At 41.5% G+C, this 16667-nt stretch overlaps 1 protein-coding gene across 1 annotated transcript in view; it reads right to left on the reverse strand.

Moving 5' to 3' along the window:
- Positions 1-16667, reverse strand: part of Syne1 (spectrin repeat containing nuclear envelope protein 1) — a 385765-nt gene that overhangs the window by 92951 nt on the left and 276147 nt on the right. Inside the window, exons 103-107 of the mRNA XM_042700560.1 lie at positions 13375-13476; positions 9131-9250; positions 6673-6873; positions 3968-4141; positions 620-751 (exon numbers count right to left, since the gene is read on the reverse strand). Of these exons, the coding sequence (XP_042556494.1) occupies positions 620-751; positions 3968-4141; positions 6673-6873; positions 9131-9250; positions 13375-13476 (729 nt within the window). The remainder of the gene's footprint in view (positions 1-619; positions 752-3967; positions 4142-6672; positions 6874-9130; positions 9251-13374; positions 13477-16667) is intronic.

The raw sequence follows: 16667 nt of genomic DNA on the forward strand, positions 1-16667 counted from the left end.
GTGAACAAAATTGAGTGAAACCGTTTCTTTGCATTCCTGGCTCTGAAAACAACATTTCTCTGTGCTCACAAGGCAGCCATTGCCCATCACTCCAATAGAAATTATTTTCACCCAAGTGGCAATGAAAACATTTCATCAGAGGAGACATGGTTTGCTTGAGGGGTTCAGTGACTTTAGAAACATTTAAAAACATCAATCTTCGTTGTTTCATTTTTGTTGTGATACCAGTATAAACTACAGTGAATGCTGGGTGGACATTTGGAGATTTGAAAGTTTTCCAAAGGAGTTCTTCCATTAAAGAGAGAGAGAGAGAAAGAGAGAGAGAGAACGTTTCTAATTTTTTTGGTAGTGCCAGGAACTGAATAGGAATGCCTGCTAGACAAGCATTCTGTTACTAAGTGAAAGAATCAGCCTAGAAGACTATCTTATTGTAAATAACTCACGCATGAGCTGCTCCTATTATAAATAACTCACACACTACCTGATATCAGTAGTTTGAAAGAAAAGTAAAGCAAGGAGACACCTGATCACAAATTTGTTTTGATTCCATGGAAAGTACTGGCAAGGTTCTAAAGCAAATGTGACCACCCATAGCCCTGAGACGCCGTGGGGGCCTGACCTGGTAGAGGCTTGTTCGTTCCATGAGCCTGTCCTCGCTCTCCTCCACCAGACCCACGCTGGGGATACTGCTCTCCACCACCTCCAGCTCCCGGACAATCTCCTGGAGACCCTCATCCAGATGGGACCATGTCTAGAGAGACAACAATAGTTTATGAGCCAAAGAACCCTCCTGGGTACCAATACCTGTGTGCACAAATGTATTGTGAATAGACCTCATGCTTATAACCAGGTGGGCTGGTAAGTCACTAAACATCTCTGAACTATTTTCTCCAAAATCAACTGGTGCTAATGGTAGCTAATTTCTCTACCGTGAGTCTTTTTTTTTTTTTTTTATTGTGAAAATACTGTACAGAGGGGTTACAATTACATGGGTAAGATAATGAGTACATTTCTTATCAGGCATTGTAGCCTCCTCCTTTGTTTCCCCTTCCCATCCCTTCCCATCCTCCCTCTGCCCCCCCAATCCTCCCCCCCCCCCGCCCACCGCACCAAAGTTGTAAAGTTTGTTTTCCACATAACGACTTGTACGTCTCATTGTTGCAGTGGGTCTACCTGTATTCCTATTTAAATGATTTGTTTTTCCCCTTCCCTTCCACAAATTATACCGACATGAAATACAGTGAAAGCAGGGGTTATACTGTGGGAGGGACATACAAAGCAACAAAGAAATAATCTTATAAATGTGTTAGAAACAATTGCATGAGAGACAAAACATTTGAATACATATCTTAGGGTTCATTTCCCTAACACCAACTTATCTGATCTTTTCTGCTTGACTCAGATATATACTAGATATTGCAAATAAGGGAAACCATGGGACCTATGTTTCTTTGGGCCTGGCTTACTTCACTTAATATAATTTTTTCTAAGTCTTTCCATTTCCTAACAAATGGGGAAATGTCATTCTTTCTGATGGAGGCATAGAATTCCATTGTGTACATATACCACATTTTCTTGATCCATTCATCTCCTGAGGGGCATCTGGGTTGGTTCCATATCTTAGCTATGGTAAATAATGCTGCAATAAACATAGTCATGCTTCTACCGTGAGTCTTAAATGAAATAATGGCTGCAGTACACCCAGGATCTGATGTGCCTGGCTTCTTCTGTACCACACAGAAGAGATCGTATGCTGGCTTTTCATATAACACGTGAACTCAACACATTACATGCGCAAATAAGTTTTAAAACATAAACATTTATAAAATAGGAATATTGAATACAAATACTATAGTAAGGAAAAAATGTCAAATTGCTGACTCCTACATCCAGACTTTTATTTCATTTAAAACTGGAAAATACTTTCTAATCAGTTGAATTATTTTCCAAAAATTTATGAAAACGGAAGCAGTTTTTCAACATGTACATTCACACTAATGTGCAGTTGGCATGGCAACGAGATGTCACAGTAAGGAGGTGTGCTTTTCCCAACACATTCACTTACAGTTAGTCACTGTTTGGATCGAGGGATCTAAGAGTGAATGAAAAACACCTAATGCCTGCCTTCAGGGAGCTCACGCTCTAGGGATGAAAGACCGAGAATCCACAGTACTTGTACTTCTTGTGGTGTGTGGGAATAAAACTGAGCTGCATAGAGGGACGGAGGGAAGGCGTGGGTGTGTCCCCAGTGGAGTTGCAGTGTAAATGAGTCAGGTAGATCACCTTGGGAAACACACACTGGCACATAAAGCCAGTCAGACATGGTATGACTGCCAGTCCGGCTAATAACTAATCATGTGCCTTGGTAAGATATTGGTCCCAGACTCAGTCCTAGAAGAGGAATTCACAATGCAGCTTAGAGTGTTGTGGTAAAAACTGGACAGGTTCACATAAATATAAACTATCTGGCTGGAAGACTGATCAGCTGCCCAACAGTACTGTTATTACAAGGATGTCCAATGCTCAAGACCTCTCTAAAATATAATATGCAGAGGGATTCCATGTCTGGAATTTGTGGAGTTAGCGTGCTATCCTAATGTTGGCTCAGGGAAGAAGACAAGATTTAAAATGGTGTAAACATGAATGTTAGGCAATTCAGGTAAGACTGGAAACGTTGTGGGAGATCAGAAGAAAAAAATACAGAGGGCCAAAAGGAAAAACAAGAAAGCTAGAATAGTTTGGGGCAACACTCTAGTTACTATAAACATAAGGGTCAGTTGTATTAAGCATGTCTCACATTTACACAGGTTTCTATGCCTGGGTGATTACCTTCTATGGAGGACCTACTTGGTGTTCAAGAGCATATACTATGAGGAAGCTAAGACCCAAGTCCAAGCTCCTCTGACTCTAGAGCAGTGCCTTGCAAACTCCTTTGGTAATTGTGTAAGTTGTGTGGACCACACAGTATCTATTACAACTGCTCATGTCCGTCCTGTCAGGTGAATGCAGCTGTGAACCAGATGTGCAGTGATCCAATTTGACAGGTTCCAAATAAAGTCTACCAAAACAGGCAATGGGTTACATTTGGTCTGTGGATCAAATTCCACTTTAGAATGTTCGTCTTGATTGCAAATGGCACCCTCTCTTTCCTAGCATGGACAAGATTCAGTGTATCCAATGCTGTTTTCCTCTCTGTGAAGACACATTGTATTCTGATTGTCTGTGCCTGGCTGGTGATCTCATAGTCCAGTGAGGGCAGTGACCCAGAAGTATTCACTGTTGTGTTCTCAGTGCCTGGCAACTTGGTGGCAGCTTGGTAAATGTTAAGTAAGTAAACATTTGCTTCCTTCCCTTATGATGAATATGAGAATGAGGGACTTGAAGGTGACTCAATGAATGAGACAATGAGTCAGCTTCCTTTTATGACAGGCAAATTCAGACCAGTAACCAAGGGAAACCCTACACGTGGTTTCTACAATCTGACTTTGCTTATTCCTGATCTTCCAGGTGTTCTGCTTCCGCGCAGTTTCTTTGTCTTATACCAAGTGGACTGTTTGTCTTTTGCTCCAAGAGCCTTGTTAGACTCTCACCGGCTCTCCTCTGGCTGCTGGACCCTCTTGACAGGTCTTCTAATGAGACAAAACTGCACTGGGACTGAGCCGGGGATATGTTTTTGCCTTTTTCATCATCTTAATTAAGCTTTCAAGCCGGAATGACTGAGCCTCCAGCTCTCTTCAAGCACAGTCTGACATCACTCTTCAACTGGATGACTGACAAAAATAAAACACAGCCAGTGGAGACCGGAAGTATTGGGGGAATGGGAAACCTCTACTTGTGGGAAACATAATCTGGAGCCACAGAACACAGCTTAGCTCTTAGGTCACGGGAGGCAAACTTGAGTGGTCACATGTGGCCCAACTGGAAGGTCCACTTTCCGGTCAGGTAGACGCCCCCTGAGCAGTCTTACCTCCAGAATGTATTCTAGCTCCACACCCCTCTTATGAGCCCGTTTCAGCACAGCAGATGCCTGAGCCATCTGGTCCGCGTGGAACTGGGTTTCCTGTAGGACCATGAAGCCGATGATCTTTCTGAAGAGCGTTTCTGTCAAGATCATGTGCGATTCCAGGCCCTGAAAGTATTCCTGCAATGTTATAGATGGGAAGAGGTCAGAAGCTCATCCACAGGGAACCTAACGACCAAAATGGCTTCCTTGAGCTCATCATACATCACATTGGCCCTCGGTGAGGCCCAGACATGGGCCACCTCCTGTGGTCACCCTCCAGAAATGAGGCTGTGGGGCCCTGTGGTCTTGACCTCACTCAAGAGAGTCCATGTTCATTGAACTGCACACACGAGCCAGCCCCCTCGCCCCCCGCACCCCAAGATCAAAGTTATTCATATGAGACTAGTCGTTGACCACCTCCTGTCCTTTGAACAATAGCCTCTCTCACTTCCCTGGGTCTCTCACGAGTTTCCTCCTACCTCCCTTGATACATCATTTGTCACACTCCCACCCTGAGCCTCTGCTTCCTCTGCTCTTCTCCAGATGCTCTCCAGAGACACCCAGTGTCTTTCCTTCCTCCATAGCTGGCCCTGGGCCCCTCTTTCTAAGCTTTTGGAGAGGTTTATGGGCTTATGACTTCCTGCCAAGCAGAGTTTGGCCTACACTAATTTGGTCTCAAGTATTTTTAATTTGCCTTGTGTTTTCACAAAATAGAACTGAAGCCCTTACGCGACCCTACAGATATTTTTGGAAGGTCATTTTTTTTTTTTTATGTACAATAGACCCTAGGGTAAGAAATGGGCCCTAGCATATCTCCTATGCTCAGCCCCACTGGCCCAGTAATTGGATATGTTCTACTTTCCAAGGCTCCATAAACTCTTTACCTTAGCCATGCCATCCTTACATAGACCAGAGCTCTATGAAACAGGTGGCTTTGTGAACATTTCAACTTGTGCTCCTACTTCTTATTCATTATTCCTGTTCATTTCTGATTGATTGATCGCAGTACTGCGCATTGCCAGGAAAGCACTCTACCCCTTGAGACACAGCCCCAGTCATTCAGTTATACTTTTGTTTTAAAACAGGATCTTGGGCTCTCTTTGCCTAGGCTGGCTTCAAACTCATGATCTTGTTGCCTCTACCTCTTGAGCATCTATTACAGGTATGTGCTACTACCCCTGGCTGGAAAAAGTGGCTCGATTTTCCGTGTAGGATGAGAACACCAATCCTCTCTGTCTGTGGCTTGTACAAGGTCACAGCGTTTACTTATGTTAACGCTGGGGCTCGAGTCAGTATTGTGTTGGCTGTATCTGTACCTCCCCCTCAACACAGCAGAACTCTCTCTCTCCTCCAGAAGATGGGCTCGTCAGTAAAATGTGCTCCCAGAATCTCCAGAGTTGGGAGAGACAGCGAAGGTCACCGACCCAACATGCTTCCTTTCACCAGCCCCTCTCCCTCCCAGCCCGGGCTGGGTTCTTTCTCATGGCCGAAGGACCTCCGTTCAGTGGGAGTAGCCTCCTTCTTTCAGAGTTCTACTACTACTGAATTTTATTTCCTTTCTTTTTCTTTTTTTAAGCTCATTGATCCTAGTTTCCTTTCTGGAATAACTCAGAATGATCTTTTATTGCTATGGTCACATTTGAGAAAAACCAGCTGTGAACTTTAAAGCCATGTCTTCAAAGCCAAATGATAAGGCTTTAATAAATTATAAAATTCTTGACAAAAAAAAATCCTCTGGGAATAAACTAACAAAAAGTACAATTCACTTCCTCCAAAATCCACCATTGAAAAACACCAAAGAGCTGGGCACTAGTGGCTCACAACTATAATCCTAACTACACAGGAGGCTGAGATCTGAGGATCTAAAGTTCAAAGTGAGCCCCGACAGTAAAGTCCTTGGGACTCATATCTTCAATTAACTACCAAAAAGGTGGAAATAGAGCTGTGGTTAGTAGCCTTGATCACAGAAGCTCAGGGGTAGTGCCCAGGCCATGAGTTCAAATCCCAAGACTGGCAAGCACGGGCATGTGCACGCATGCTTGCACGCACGCACGTGTGCGCGCACACACACACACACACAGAGCAGGCACCAGAGAGCAACATTATGGTAGAAAATATGCTAATCATCTTTTGTTTCTCTTCAGGGAATTCCCATGGCCCAGGAGGGTAAGTTTCTAAATTCACAAACATACCCTAGTCATTGCTAACATGGCAAATGCCTAGTTGTATGTATGTGTGTGTGTGTGTGTGTGTGTGTGTGAGAGTGTGTGTGAAAAAGGATTTTTTTTACTAAGGAGTAGTATCCAACCACAGGTTGGTTTTGGCACATCCCGATGGCACAGTCCCAGGGATCCGAAGTTTGAGCATGTAGTAAAGGAACTCGATGTCCCCACGAAAATCTCTGACGCCTTCAACAACAAGAGGAAAACATGCTCAGAAACTGAATGACGCATAGAACACACACATAACCTCAATCCCAGAGTTGAGGGGTAGCTCTGGATTCCCAGAGCAGAGCACCGAGTCCTTGCCAGCACACGGGAGGGCAGGGAGAGCAGCCAGCACTACAGGGACAAAGGGCCACGAAGGCCACGTCGCACACGGAATGCCTAAGAACCTGTCCAGAGTTGCAGCAGATGCTTTTGCAGTTACATTTTCTTGTTCTTTCTGACCTTATGCTTGTCCAGGAGCTGCTGGATGTCCTCCTTGGAAGACACGATGACTTTGTGGTCTCCTGACATCTTCTCTTGTCCAGTTTCTAGCAGGTCAGACAGGTCTTGCAGGGCCCTTTCATACTGGCTCTTGAGGGCAAGATTTTGGTTCAGACTACTCCTCCGTGAGCCAATGGTCATCATCAGCTCATCGTAGGTGTCCTAATGAACAGAACAACTAGAGTCACGCTCAGGCCACAGGCTGGCATAGCTCCAAAGACATATACATATTACATTATATTATGTTACTTTATATATGTAACATATTATATATGTAATATATATATATATATATATATGTATATATATTACTGTCAGGCCAATGACCCGACCAAAGATTCCCCTTCTAGTAAGTTCCAGAACCTGTCTTTCTTATGACTACATTTCACAAGTGTCTTTCAAATAAGGTAAGTTCTGGACCTCTATACTCATGCCTCTACTGTATTATAGCAAGGGTTATGTCTTTGCAATTGCTTGACATGCAAGAGTTCACGTTCTTCCATTAATATTTTTCAGCATCCCTATTTATTTTTGTTTTAAGACTTATGTGTTTTTAATGAACAATAATAAAGTACAAAAGAGAAATTTTAGATAAAGAGTGATGTTTTAAATACTTAATGATGGGGCATAGGATGAAATACTCAATAAACAATGTAAGGCGGGAATAACTCAACTATCTGAGGGAAAGTAAAGTTACCATGGTATCTCCTGACATGCCAAAATGCAATTTAGATGGATTGAGCAATCAAAATAGATGGTTTGGAATGTCGCTATGTGGTAATGGGTTTATCTAGCATGAGTAAGAGTCATAGTTCTATCTGCAGCACCACAGCATAAACAAAAATAAGTAAATAAAGTAATAAAATAAAATTGCAAATGAAGGGGAAATAAAAACAAAAAAACAAAGAATGTGTCTATTAAAAAATTAAGCTTAATTTTCTAAGAGTTCAAACAACAATGATATAGCTCCTGGAAATGGCATATGAGGTAGATTTGACAAACGTGTGGCATTAGGTGGTGGCAGAATGTCCCTATGGCTAGGGAGACAGCCGAGAAATTGTAATTCCTTTTCTCATCATGTTCTGAGCACTAAAGTGATTTTATGGACTCGATACAGTATCCTTAACATTTTTGTCTGTTAAATAATATCAGATTTTGGACTATCACTCAAATAAAGAGTTAGTAAAACTAGTTTAATGTGAATGGCAAGACACAGAGATTTAGAAAAGCCAGTTATTTCTGCCAAAGATGGTAAACAACAATTTAATCTGCAAAGACATTTTAGGAGATCATGATACAGCAAACAGAAAATTTATTGAGGCATATGGGCCTGATTATTGTATCACAGGAAGGAAGAGCAGGCCAAATGGTTAAGTCTGGATAAGTTCAACTTAATGACTATTTACAGCTATGACGTTTGACTCTTACACCTGACGCTGAAGAGCTGTGGGAAAAGCATATTAAAAAGCGCAAGGCGGGGGAGGCGGGTTTGGGAGAAGATGAAGGGATGAGACAGCGCAAATGTGCGCCTGATTAGAAGAGCGATTTTATTTTCCCCAAAGAAAGGGCTTTTGACCTTGGACTTGACTCACACAACTAATCCTCAATTGCTTTGATAAGACCTGTGTAGTTGTGGGGACGTACAACTGTCCACAACTGTGTACACTGTATTTAATAGCACATAATAAAGACATTATCTATCAGATGTGATATCTCAGCCACTTCCTCTGAACATCAGACTCAATTTGTGGCACTAGTGTGTTTACCCGGGGTTGGCTTCATGTTTGCTAGGCAAGTGCTCTACCACTTGATTCATGCCTCCAGCCTACCACGTCCGATTCTTGAACAGATGTCAGATATCGGCAGGCAAATTAACCCAAAGTGGTATTTTCTATTCCTCAAAGATGCTGAGAAATCTGCCAAAATTAAATCACTTTCTACTTTAGCTTTTTGGTTATTTTTCTAGATTTAAAACCGTGTTTCTTCCAATGAAATATGTGTGACAGGTGAGATAAAATTCCCTCCCTCCAAAAAAAAATAAACCCACTTTCTGAAAAGTCTTACCGTGAGTATTTGTTCATTTAAGTAGGTAATAGTTACTTACCTCTAGGTAATAATGTAAGTAGTAATGACAGCGATCGTGTTTTTAAGATTAGATAAATACATTACTAGACTCTAGCACTACAGTTAGCCATCAGAATATTCATAAAAGGCATCAAACTATGAACCATTAGAAGAAGCATGTGAGTATAATTCATTCTATTAATAAATATTCAGAAATTTTTCTAAGAGCTACTTGGAAGGAAAGTTAGGATGGAAGAGCCACAATTTCCATCAAGAAAGCCAAGAAAAGAACACTTTCTTGACTTTCAGTTGTGTTATCCCATTGAAGCCCAATGGTCCTGGCTGAAGACTATACCTGGAGCTTGGAGAGTTCCTGCAGGGCTGGTGGCTCAATCTGCAACTTGTCACCAAGTCTTTTTAATTCAGTGATTCCCGCGTCCAGTTCCTTCAGTCCCTCCTCAGCCTGTTGTATCGCCTAGGTAGCATTGATGGCATTTCGTTAATGTGCTTAGGACCAGTTTTCCCCTCCCCATCAAGATACGACCGGTGTACCTCTCTATTTGCTTTCCTTCACTTTACAATATAAAATCAAATACGTACAAAAAGAGTCATTTTACTACCACATATAAACCACAGTCATATGTTATAGGAGGAGGGAAAAAAGATGAAGGCTTTTTCTTATACCACAGCTGAATCTGCTGGAGATTACGGAGGAATGAGATGTGGGAGCAGGATGGCTTCCTTGCAAAAAGCAAAGGATGTGTGAATGGCCGCACACAAATCGGGCTGTGAGACGTAGTTATAAAAGGGCATTTTGTCTGAGATTTGCTAAGGGACCATGTCCACTTTCTTGAAATGGAATTGGGAAATGGAATTAGAGAGAGCTCCTGAAAGAAAACTGGAAAATTCATGGCAAGCACCGTAAAGGAATGCATGTGCTCAAGGCTAGGAAGAAGAAAAATCAACCCATCTGCAGGATTGAAAGTGCTTGCCGCTGCTAACCCCTGTCTTCCTGGTGTGCGGTCTGCAGAGGCAGACTCAGACCTCATCCTGTGACAGTCTGGTCAGGAAATGAGAGAAACACAAAACAAGCCTGAACAGAATTAAGTGCTAAACTTCATGATGCAACATATCTCTATTAGCATGTGGAGAAGGGAGGAAGCAGCCTGGCAAGCCCTCGTCTAAGTAGGGTTTTGGAAGACACACAATTTCAGTCTCCCTTGATAATGGAAAGAGCCTGGACTCCATATGGCAGATGAAACACAAATGGGTTTAATCTTTCCTTTGCTACCACCCATTGCAACCACAGCACGTATTCTGTTTGCTTGTTTTTTTTGGTGGTGGGGGGGGAGTGTTTTCCTCTGTAAATCTACAAGGAAAAGGAAACAAGGAAGAAGGTAATACTAACAAAATTTTGGTGCATAAAACATTGCCTTTGCAAGTCTGAGAAAGCTAAAGTTCATCTAGTAGAGGAATCCACATCAGCACATGCAAAGCCACGAGCGTTGCAGGAGGAACTCAAGTACCTCAACGGAATGGGACTGTGAACTCAAGAAACTCAGTGGAATGGGGTGGTGGGAGAGCTGGTGAAATGCAGCTCGAAGAACGCTTAAGTCTCTAGGGGTCTTTTCTTCATTCCATGCAACCCCTTTCTCTTCCCAGAGAAAGACTCAAAGTTTGCTTTTTGGAGAGGGCTAACAGGCTCAGCAGTAGGCTCAAGTGCTGGATTGAAAACATGGAAATAAAGTGACAGAATGCTGGACCTGAGCTGCCAAAGTTACTCTGATTCAGTAAGTGCTATGGCTAGTCCTCTACTGGACAGAAACAAGACAGAAAGCAATCTCCCAGAGCCAAGACAAGAATCGGACAGGGAAACTGCCTTCACGCATTGGTATCTCACAATCATCACACTCCATCCTTACATCAAGTGTCCATTCACTGTTCATGTCCTTAACCCAAATGCAAGTAGAAAACAAGCAATCTACCTAAGTCACATATCCAAGAAAAGACTCCAGTGTGGAAAAGACAAATATAATTAAACAAATGACAGAAACAGGAAGAAAACAGACTATACACATACAAAAATAAACATTAATCACTAGAGATGTTCAAAAGATAATGTGTCCACTAAAAAAAAAAAAGAAAAAGGATGAGGGATAGGGTACCATAAAATGGGTCATTCCAGAAAACCACACTGAAGCCCGGAAAACTAACCACATAAGATAAAAATGCAAAACTTAACGGAAGAGTTGGAGGTGAAATTCCTTCAGGGAAAAAGTAGAGCGAAAAAAGACACAAAGAGAAAGATCTCTAGATTAAAAAAAAAAAAAAAGCAAAAACAGAAACCAACAAATAAAAATGGCAACTCTTTTTTACAACTACTTAAGAATACTGAGAAACAAGAGAAATAACGGAGTATTCAGCAAAAATAAAATAAATCAAAATCAAATGAGTTATAGCAATGAATGAAAACATTCAAGATCTGATTGAAAGGAGTTTCAGAAAGATTGACTAAGCCCAGGACTGAAAAATATGAAATAAATCATTAGAAAAATTTCTAAGCTGGAAAGATGAGAACTACCAAATCAAAAGAGCCCACTGAATTCCCAGCACAGAGGATAAAAATAGACCCTCCCACAAGCATAGAATGTTGACATTTCAGAACACTCAGGACCTCTGGGAATTTGATGATGTTTAGATTTCCCAGCGAACACAGCAAACAAATGTCTACAGATTTTAAAGGAACTGATTTCTGATCGAGAGTTCTATAAAGAGCTAAGCAATTAATAAAGTGTGAGCACAAGGGCATGAACATTTTCAAGCCCTCAGGACTGTGAAGAACAGCAACATTAACAAAACAAGGAATCAAGCCAACAAAGAAAATGATTTACAACTCAGAAAACAGTTTCATTTGGAACATATAAAAGACAGAGATCTCTTTAAAAAGCAGATGAAATTCTGAGCTAGGAAAATACACATCTACCTATAACTTTCAAACTTTGTTTCTTTTTTGGTCAGTCGTGGGGCTTGAACTCTGGGCCTGGTTGCTGTCCCTTAGCTCTTCAGCTCAAGGCTAGAGCTCTACCACTAAAGCCACAGCACCACTTCTGGTTTTCTGGTGGTTTATTGGAGATAAGAGTCTCACAGACTTTCCTGCCCAGGCTGGGTTTGAACCGCAAGCCTCAGATCTCAGACTCCTGAGTAGCTAGGATTACAGGCATGAGCCACTGGTGTGTGGCTCAAACTATTTTTTAGTGGCCATCTCTTGTATGTATGTTTCAAGAGAATTCTAGTTCTCTGCAGTTTACATAAAGATCCCCCAGCGTGCACTGAAATTGGGTAAAGAAATCCTACTAAATACTCTACATCATTAATTAGCATTCCATGTGCATCCTTAATTTCTCCCTCCTCCCTGTTTTTATTGCCATTCTATGAGTTCAAGTCCCCATTCTTTCTCACGGTGGTGGCTACAGAACCTCAAGATTGATCTCCAGTTCCCTGACCCTGGTGCTATCAGAAGCAGGTTCTGAAATGGACTTGTTTTGTTCTCAGACTTCCCTTATGATGGCACAAGGCATGAAAGTGTGTAAGGCAACCTACCATACCCAGAAACACCACACACTTCAATTTACATTCATTTGTATTTTCCTTTTCTTTACTCTCTTTTTTTTTGGAAGGGGTTGGCACTTGAGCAAGTTGGCTACACCTGTCTGCTCTATCATTTGAGCTATACCTCCAGCCCTGTTTTTTGGTTATTTTAGAGATGGAGTAGAATTGACTTTTCTGCCCAGACTCAGCTTCAGTCTCAGCCTCCTGAGTAGCTGGACTTACAGGTGTGAGCCAATCATGCCAGCTCTACTTTTATTTTTCAATTCCATTGTACGGATGTTTTCTGAGCAGACAGAGCACTTGCTGATAATCCAGAAACAAATGAATATACCTATACCTGTGTGGTGTTCTTGTTTGTCTATTCCCTTCCAGCTAATGGGTTATGTGATCAATAACGTGCAGAGATGCGAGGTTTGCAGAATGAAGTCCATGTTCTCTGACGTTCCACAGGCTCTAAATGTGACCAAACTTGCTTCCCCCTAGTTTTCATCTACTGTAAGCTGAACCATGTAGGAATTGTTTGTGGTTTTCTGTAAGCACTTAGAATTTTCTAGATGTATGTCTTTTATTCTTTCTGTTCTCTTAACCTTGACACATTTCTTCTAAGTCTCTAGATGTTAAAAACCTAAATGTGTCCTACTGTTCTCTAAGCTTTTTCTGGTTGTACCCTTAGTAGGAGACATTTTCTCTTCTCTGAGTGTCTGTAGTGCTCTGTGCCTGCCCAAGTCAGTCAGACGTTCATCTTCTCTCCTGGAGGGGAGCACACACCTTCAGGATGTCCACCATCCTCGACACTCTGACCTCACACTGCTTAGTTCTGTGCAAAGATAATAGCAGACCATATCACCTGTATAGTGTTCAAGCCCAGCGCTGCAAAGTATGTCCAACAATCCTCCAGCAAGCTACTAATCTATCACGGAGTATTTGAAATTTCAGAGTTAAGCAGGTATCTCTGTGTTTGCTCCTCTAGCCAAATCTGGCTATCAGTACCTCTATTTGTTGTGCCATGGGCTGCTCAAACACGTTGGCCAGTTTCTGTAGAGTGACATACTTGGTATCTGCAAGTGATGTGCGCAGCACCTTCAGGTCATTCTAAGGAGGAAAGCGACAGGAAGATGAAACATGACCACAGGGAATTCGAAACAGTTGTAAATATAGCACAGATTCTTAGACATGATAAAGCAACCATCCCTCAGCGTCTGTGGGAATTGGTTCTAGAGTCTCTGCCACGCTCCGTGGATGCGCAAGTTCCTGATAGAAGACAACATAATTAACCTATGCCCTTCCTGATACAAGCATGAAACCAGCTCTAGATTCTGTACAATTCCTTACAATGTTAATGTTCTGCAAAAAGTCAGTATACTGATGGTTTAGGGAACAAAAAAGAAAAACCTACACATGATCAGTACAAACACAACAGTTTTTTCCAATATTTTCTTTCAAGCCATTGGTTGATGCTGGGGATAAGAAACACACAGATAAACAGAGCCCAGCTGGAGCAGTGTAGAAAGTTAATTTTTAGGAGAAATCATAGTGACTTAGGAGAAGATACAAAGAAGCAGTGAACAGTTCACTGAGGTGCTAACACGGACTCTTGAAAAATGTGTTACACACAGCATTGCTACATGGTACAAAGGGACCTAAAAACATCAAAGTCACAAGCAAGGCAGGATGCCACCCTCATCTTCTTGGTATGTTTAAAATAAATGAGTGTACTGGAACCTCACAGCCAAAATGTCATGTGAAGGACTTTTATCTAAGGTAAAAAAGACTACAAGACAGGTGCTGGTGGCTCACACCTATAATCCTAGCTACTCAGGAGGCTGAGACCTGAGGTGTGCAGTTCAAAAGCCAGCCCCAGCAGGAAAGCCTGCAAGACTTTTAGCTCCAATTAACAACCAATTAACAACTCAAGTGGTAGAATGCCAGCCTTCAGGAAAAGAAAGTCAGTGACAGTGCCCTGTCCCAGAGTTCAAGCCTCAGGACCAGCACACAAAAAAACACCTAAGAAAACAAACAAATAATCTAAAGAAACAAAAAAAGCCCAAGAAACAGACTACAGATATTACTGTGATTTGCAAAACACGCTTGTTAAAATAATATGATTCTTCTTTCCCTTCTTGCCTCCTTCCCTCACTTTCTTCTTCCCTTTTCAAAGAATTTGCAAAATTTATGAAAAGCTATCAAAAAATTTGTATTATCTCCCAAAATGACCAAAGACATGTAATTAGATAATACAAATGTTCTTGGACATCTTTTCTTCAGAAACATTCAGCTGAATGTTCAATATACTTATATTGAGTTAGATTTGCACCAAAATAAGATAGTTATTATTTCAAAGGAAAAATGAGTTATAAAATGAGTTATAAAATATGTTATAAAATGTTATAAAATATGTTATAAAAAACCAATAAGCGCCCTCCTTCCTTCCTTCTTCCATCCATTATTTTGTTGGCTGCTTATGTGTTTTTTCCATGGCATTGAGGATTGAAGTCAGTGGCTCTTGCTATGATAAGAAAGCGCTTTCTCCCTAAGCTACACATTCCCAGTCTCCCTTTGTTCTTTCATTGTTTCTGTTTTGAGATATGATGAGATAGGATCTTACTAAGTTGTTAGAATTGGCTTTGAACCTGTGGTCCTCCTGCTTCAGCCTCCCAAGTATCAGGAACTAGAGGTGTGAGCCACTAGGCCTTGCTCTATTTCTTATAAGTTAGCAAACACATATGCAGGGCTGGGCAGTCATCAGAGGCTGAAGCTCAGTTCATGATGCCTCTTCTTCAGGATGAGGTCATGAACACAGTGTACATCAGCAAGGGTGGAAAATTCTGACCCTGATTTTGTGCGGTGCATATGGCACGGCAGAAGAAAACACATATTTAAGTGTGGATGGGGGTTAAAGAAGCAAAATAATAGGTGAATTATGTAGGCAAAAAAATTAGGATTGGGAGTATAGCTCAGCGACAGAGAGTATGCCTACCATGCCAAAGGCCTGGGGTTGAATCCCCAGAGAAGAGAATGAGAAAGAATACATGGAGATGGAACAAATGAAAACCGAGTGCCCAGTGCAATGTGAGGAATAAACACGGTGTATCTGTGCATCCATGTATGATGTATCTATCTATATCCTATCTATGTATCTACCTATCATCCTTTCCTCTATCACTTACCTCGTATCTATCAATCAACCTATCCTAGCTACCTATCATCCATTCATCATCTACCTACCTACCTACCTTTTGCTCCTTTTCTACTTCTCTCCTGCTTTTCTGACTTTGCAAAGTTAATATTAGAAAAATACACACCTCACAGGGATGTTGTGAAGGTTAAAGACATTGGTGCATCTGAAATTTTGGTGACTGGGCAATAAGACACCTGCTGGGGGTGTGCCGTGGGTTGGTAGAGCACATCTGTAATTTTTTTCTATATAAACTACTGGGAACTAACGGCATGGGTCAATTGGTAGAGCACCTAGCATGTGTGAAAAAGCCGAGTCAGAGAACAAGGCCCTGAGTGCATGCCCCAGTACCAGCTCTCCCACATAAAAAAGAAAGAAAGGAAAAAGAAAGGAAAGGGAAAAGAATAGAAAACAGAAGGCAAGAATACAGACTAGTTAGTGGGAAAGGTGGAGAAATGTGTCCTTCTAGATGGATATCTAGAAAGCTCTATGTTTCTTGGTAAATGCAGCATTTATACTCCTTAGTGTTTTTTAACTTTTTTACAAAAGAACAATTAAGTCAATCTTCTAGCACCAATGACATATATCTTATAACCCTCTCACTTTTGTTGAAAACAGCATGCATTTAAAACTGAAGTGTGTTCACAGGGCACTTTTTATTAGGAATGAGAAGTTTATCAGAGGCCTTTGCATTACTTTCAGTAAGTCATCACCAGAAAGTTTCATAAGCACTCTATTATTTACTTGGCAACTGAATTTTAATATGGCAATCAAAGTTCGTAAGTCTGGAATCAGGACTGGAAAGTAATATAATACACTTTAACAAAGGCCAGAGTAAGTAGACTGCAGTCATCTCAAAGTCTCCTGGGTTCTCAAATCTGGGCTACTATTCCTGGCTGGTAACTATAATGAACTGCAAATTTGGCTTTTGTGGGTTGCATTTAAAGTTTTATGTAGCCCATCTTTTACCTGGATGGGTTCCACATTCTTGCCTTTTTCAGGGAGAGGAGGAGTTGGTCCTGGGGCTTGAACTCAGGGCCTGGGTGCTATCCTTGAGATTTGGTGCTCAAAGCTAAAGCTCTACCACTTGAGCCACAGCTCTCATTCC

Source organism: Dipodomys spectabilis, unplaced genomic scaffold (assembly GCF_019054845.1).
Source record: "Dipodomys spectabilis isolate Male_0828 unplaced genomic scaffold, ASM1905484v1 ptg000001l, whole genome shotgun sequence".
NCBI classification, from domain to species: domain Eukaryota; kingdom Metazoa; phylum Chordata; class Mammalia; order Rodentia; family Heteromyidae; genus Dipodomys; species Dipodomys spectabilis.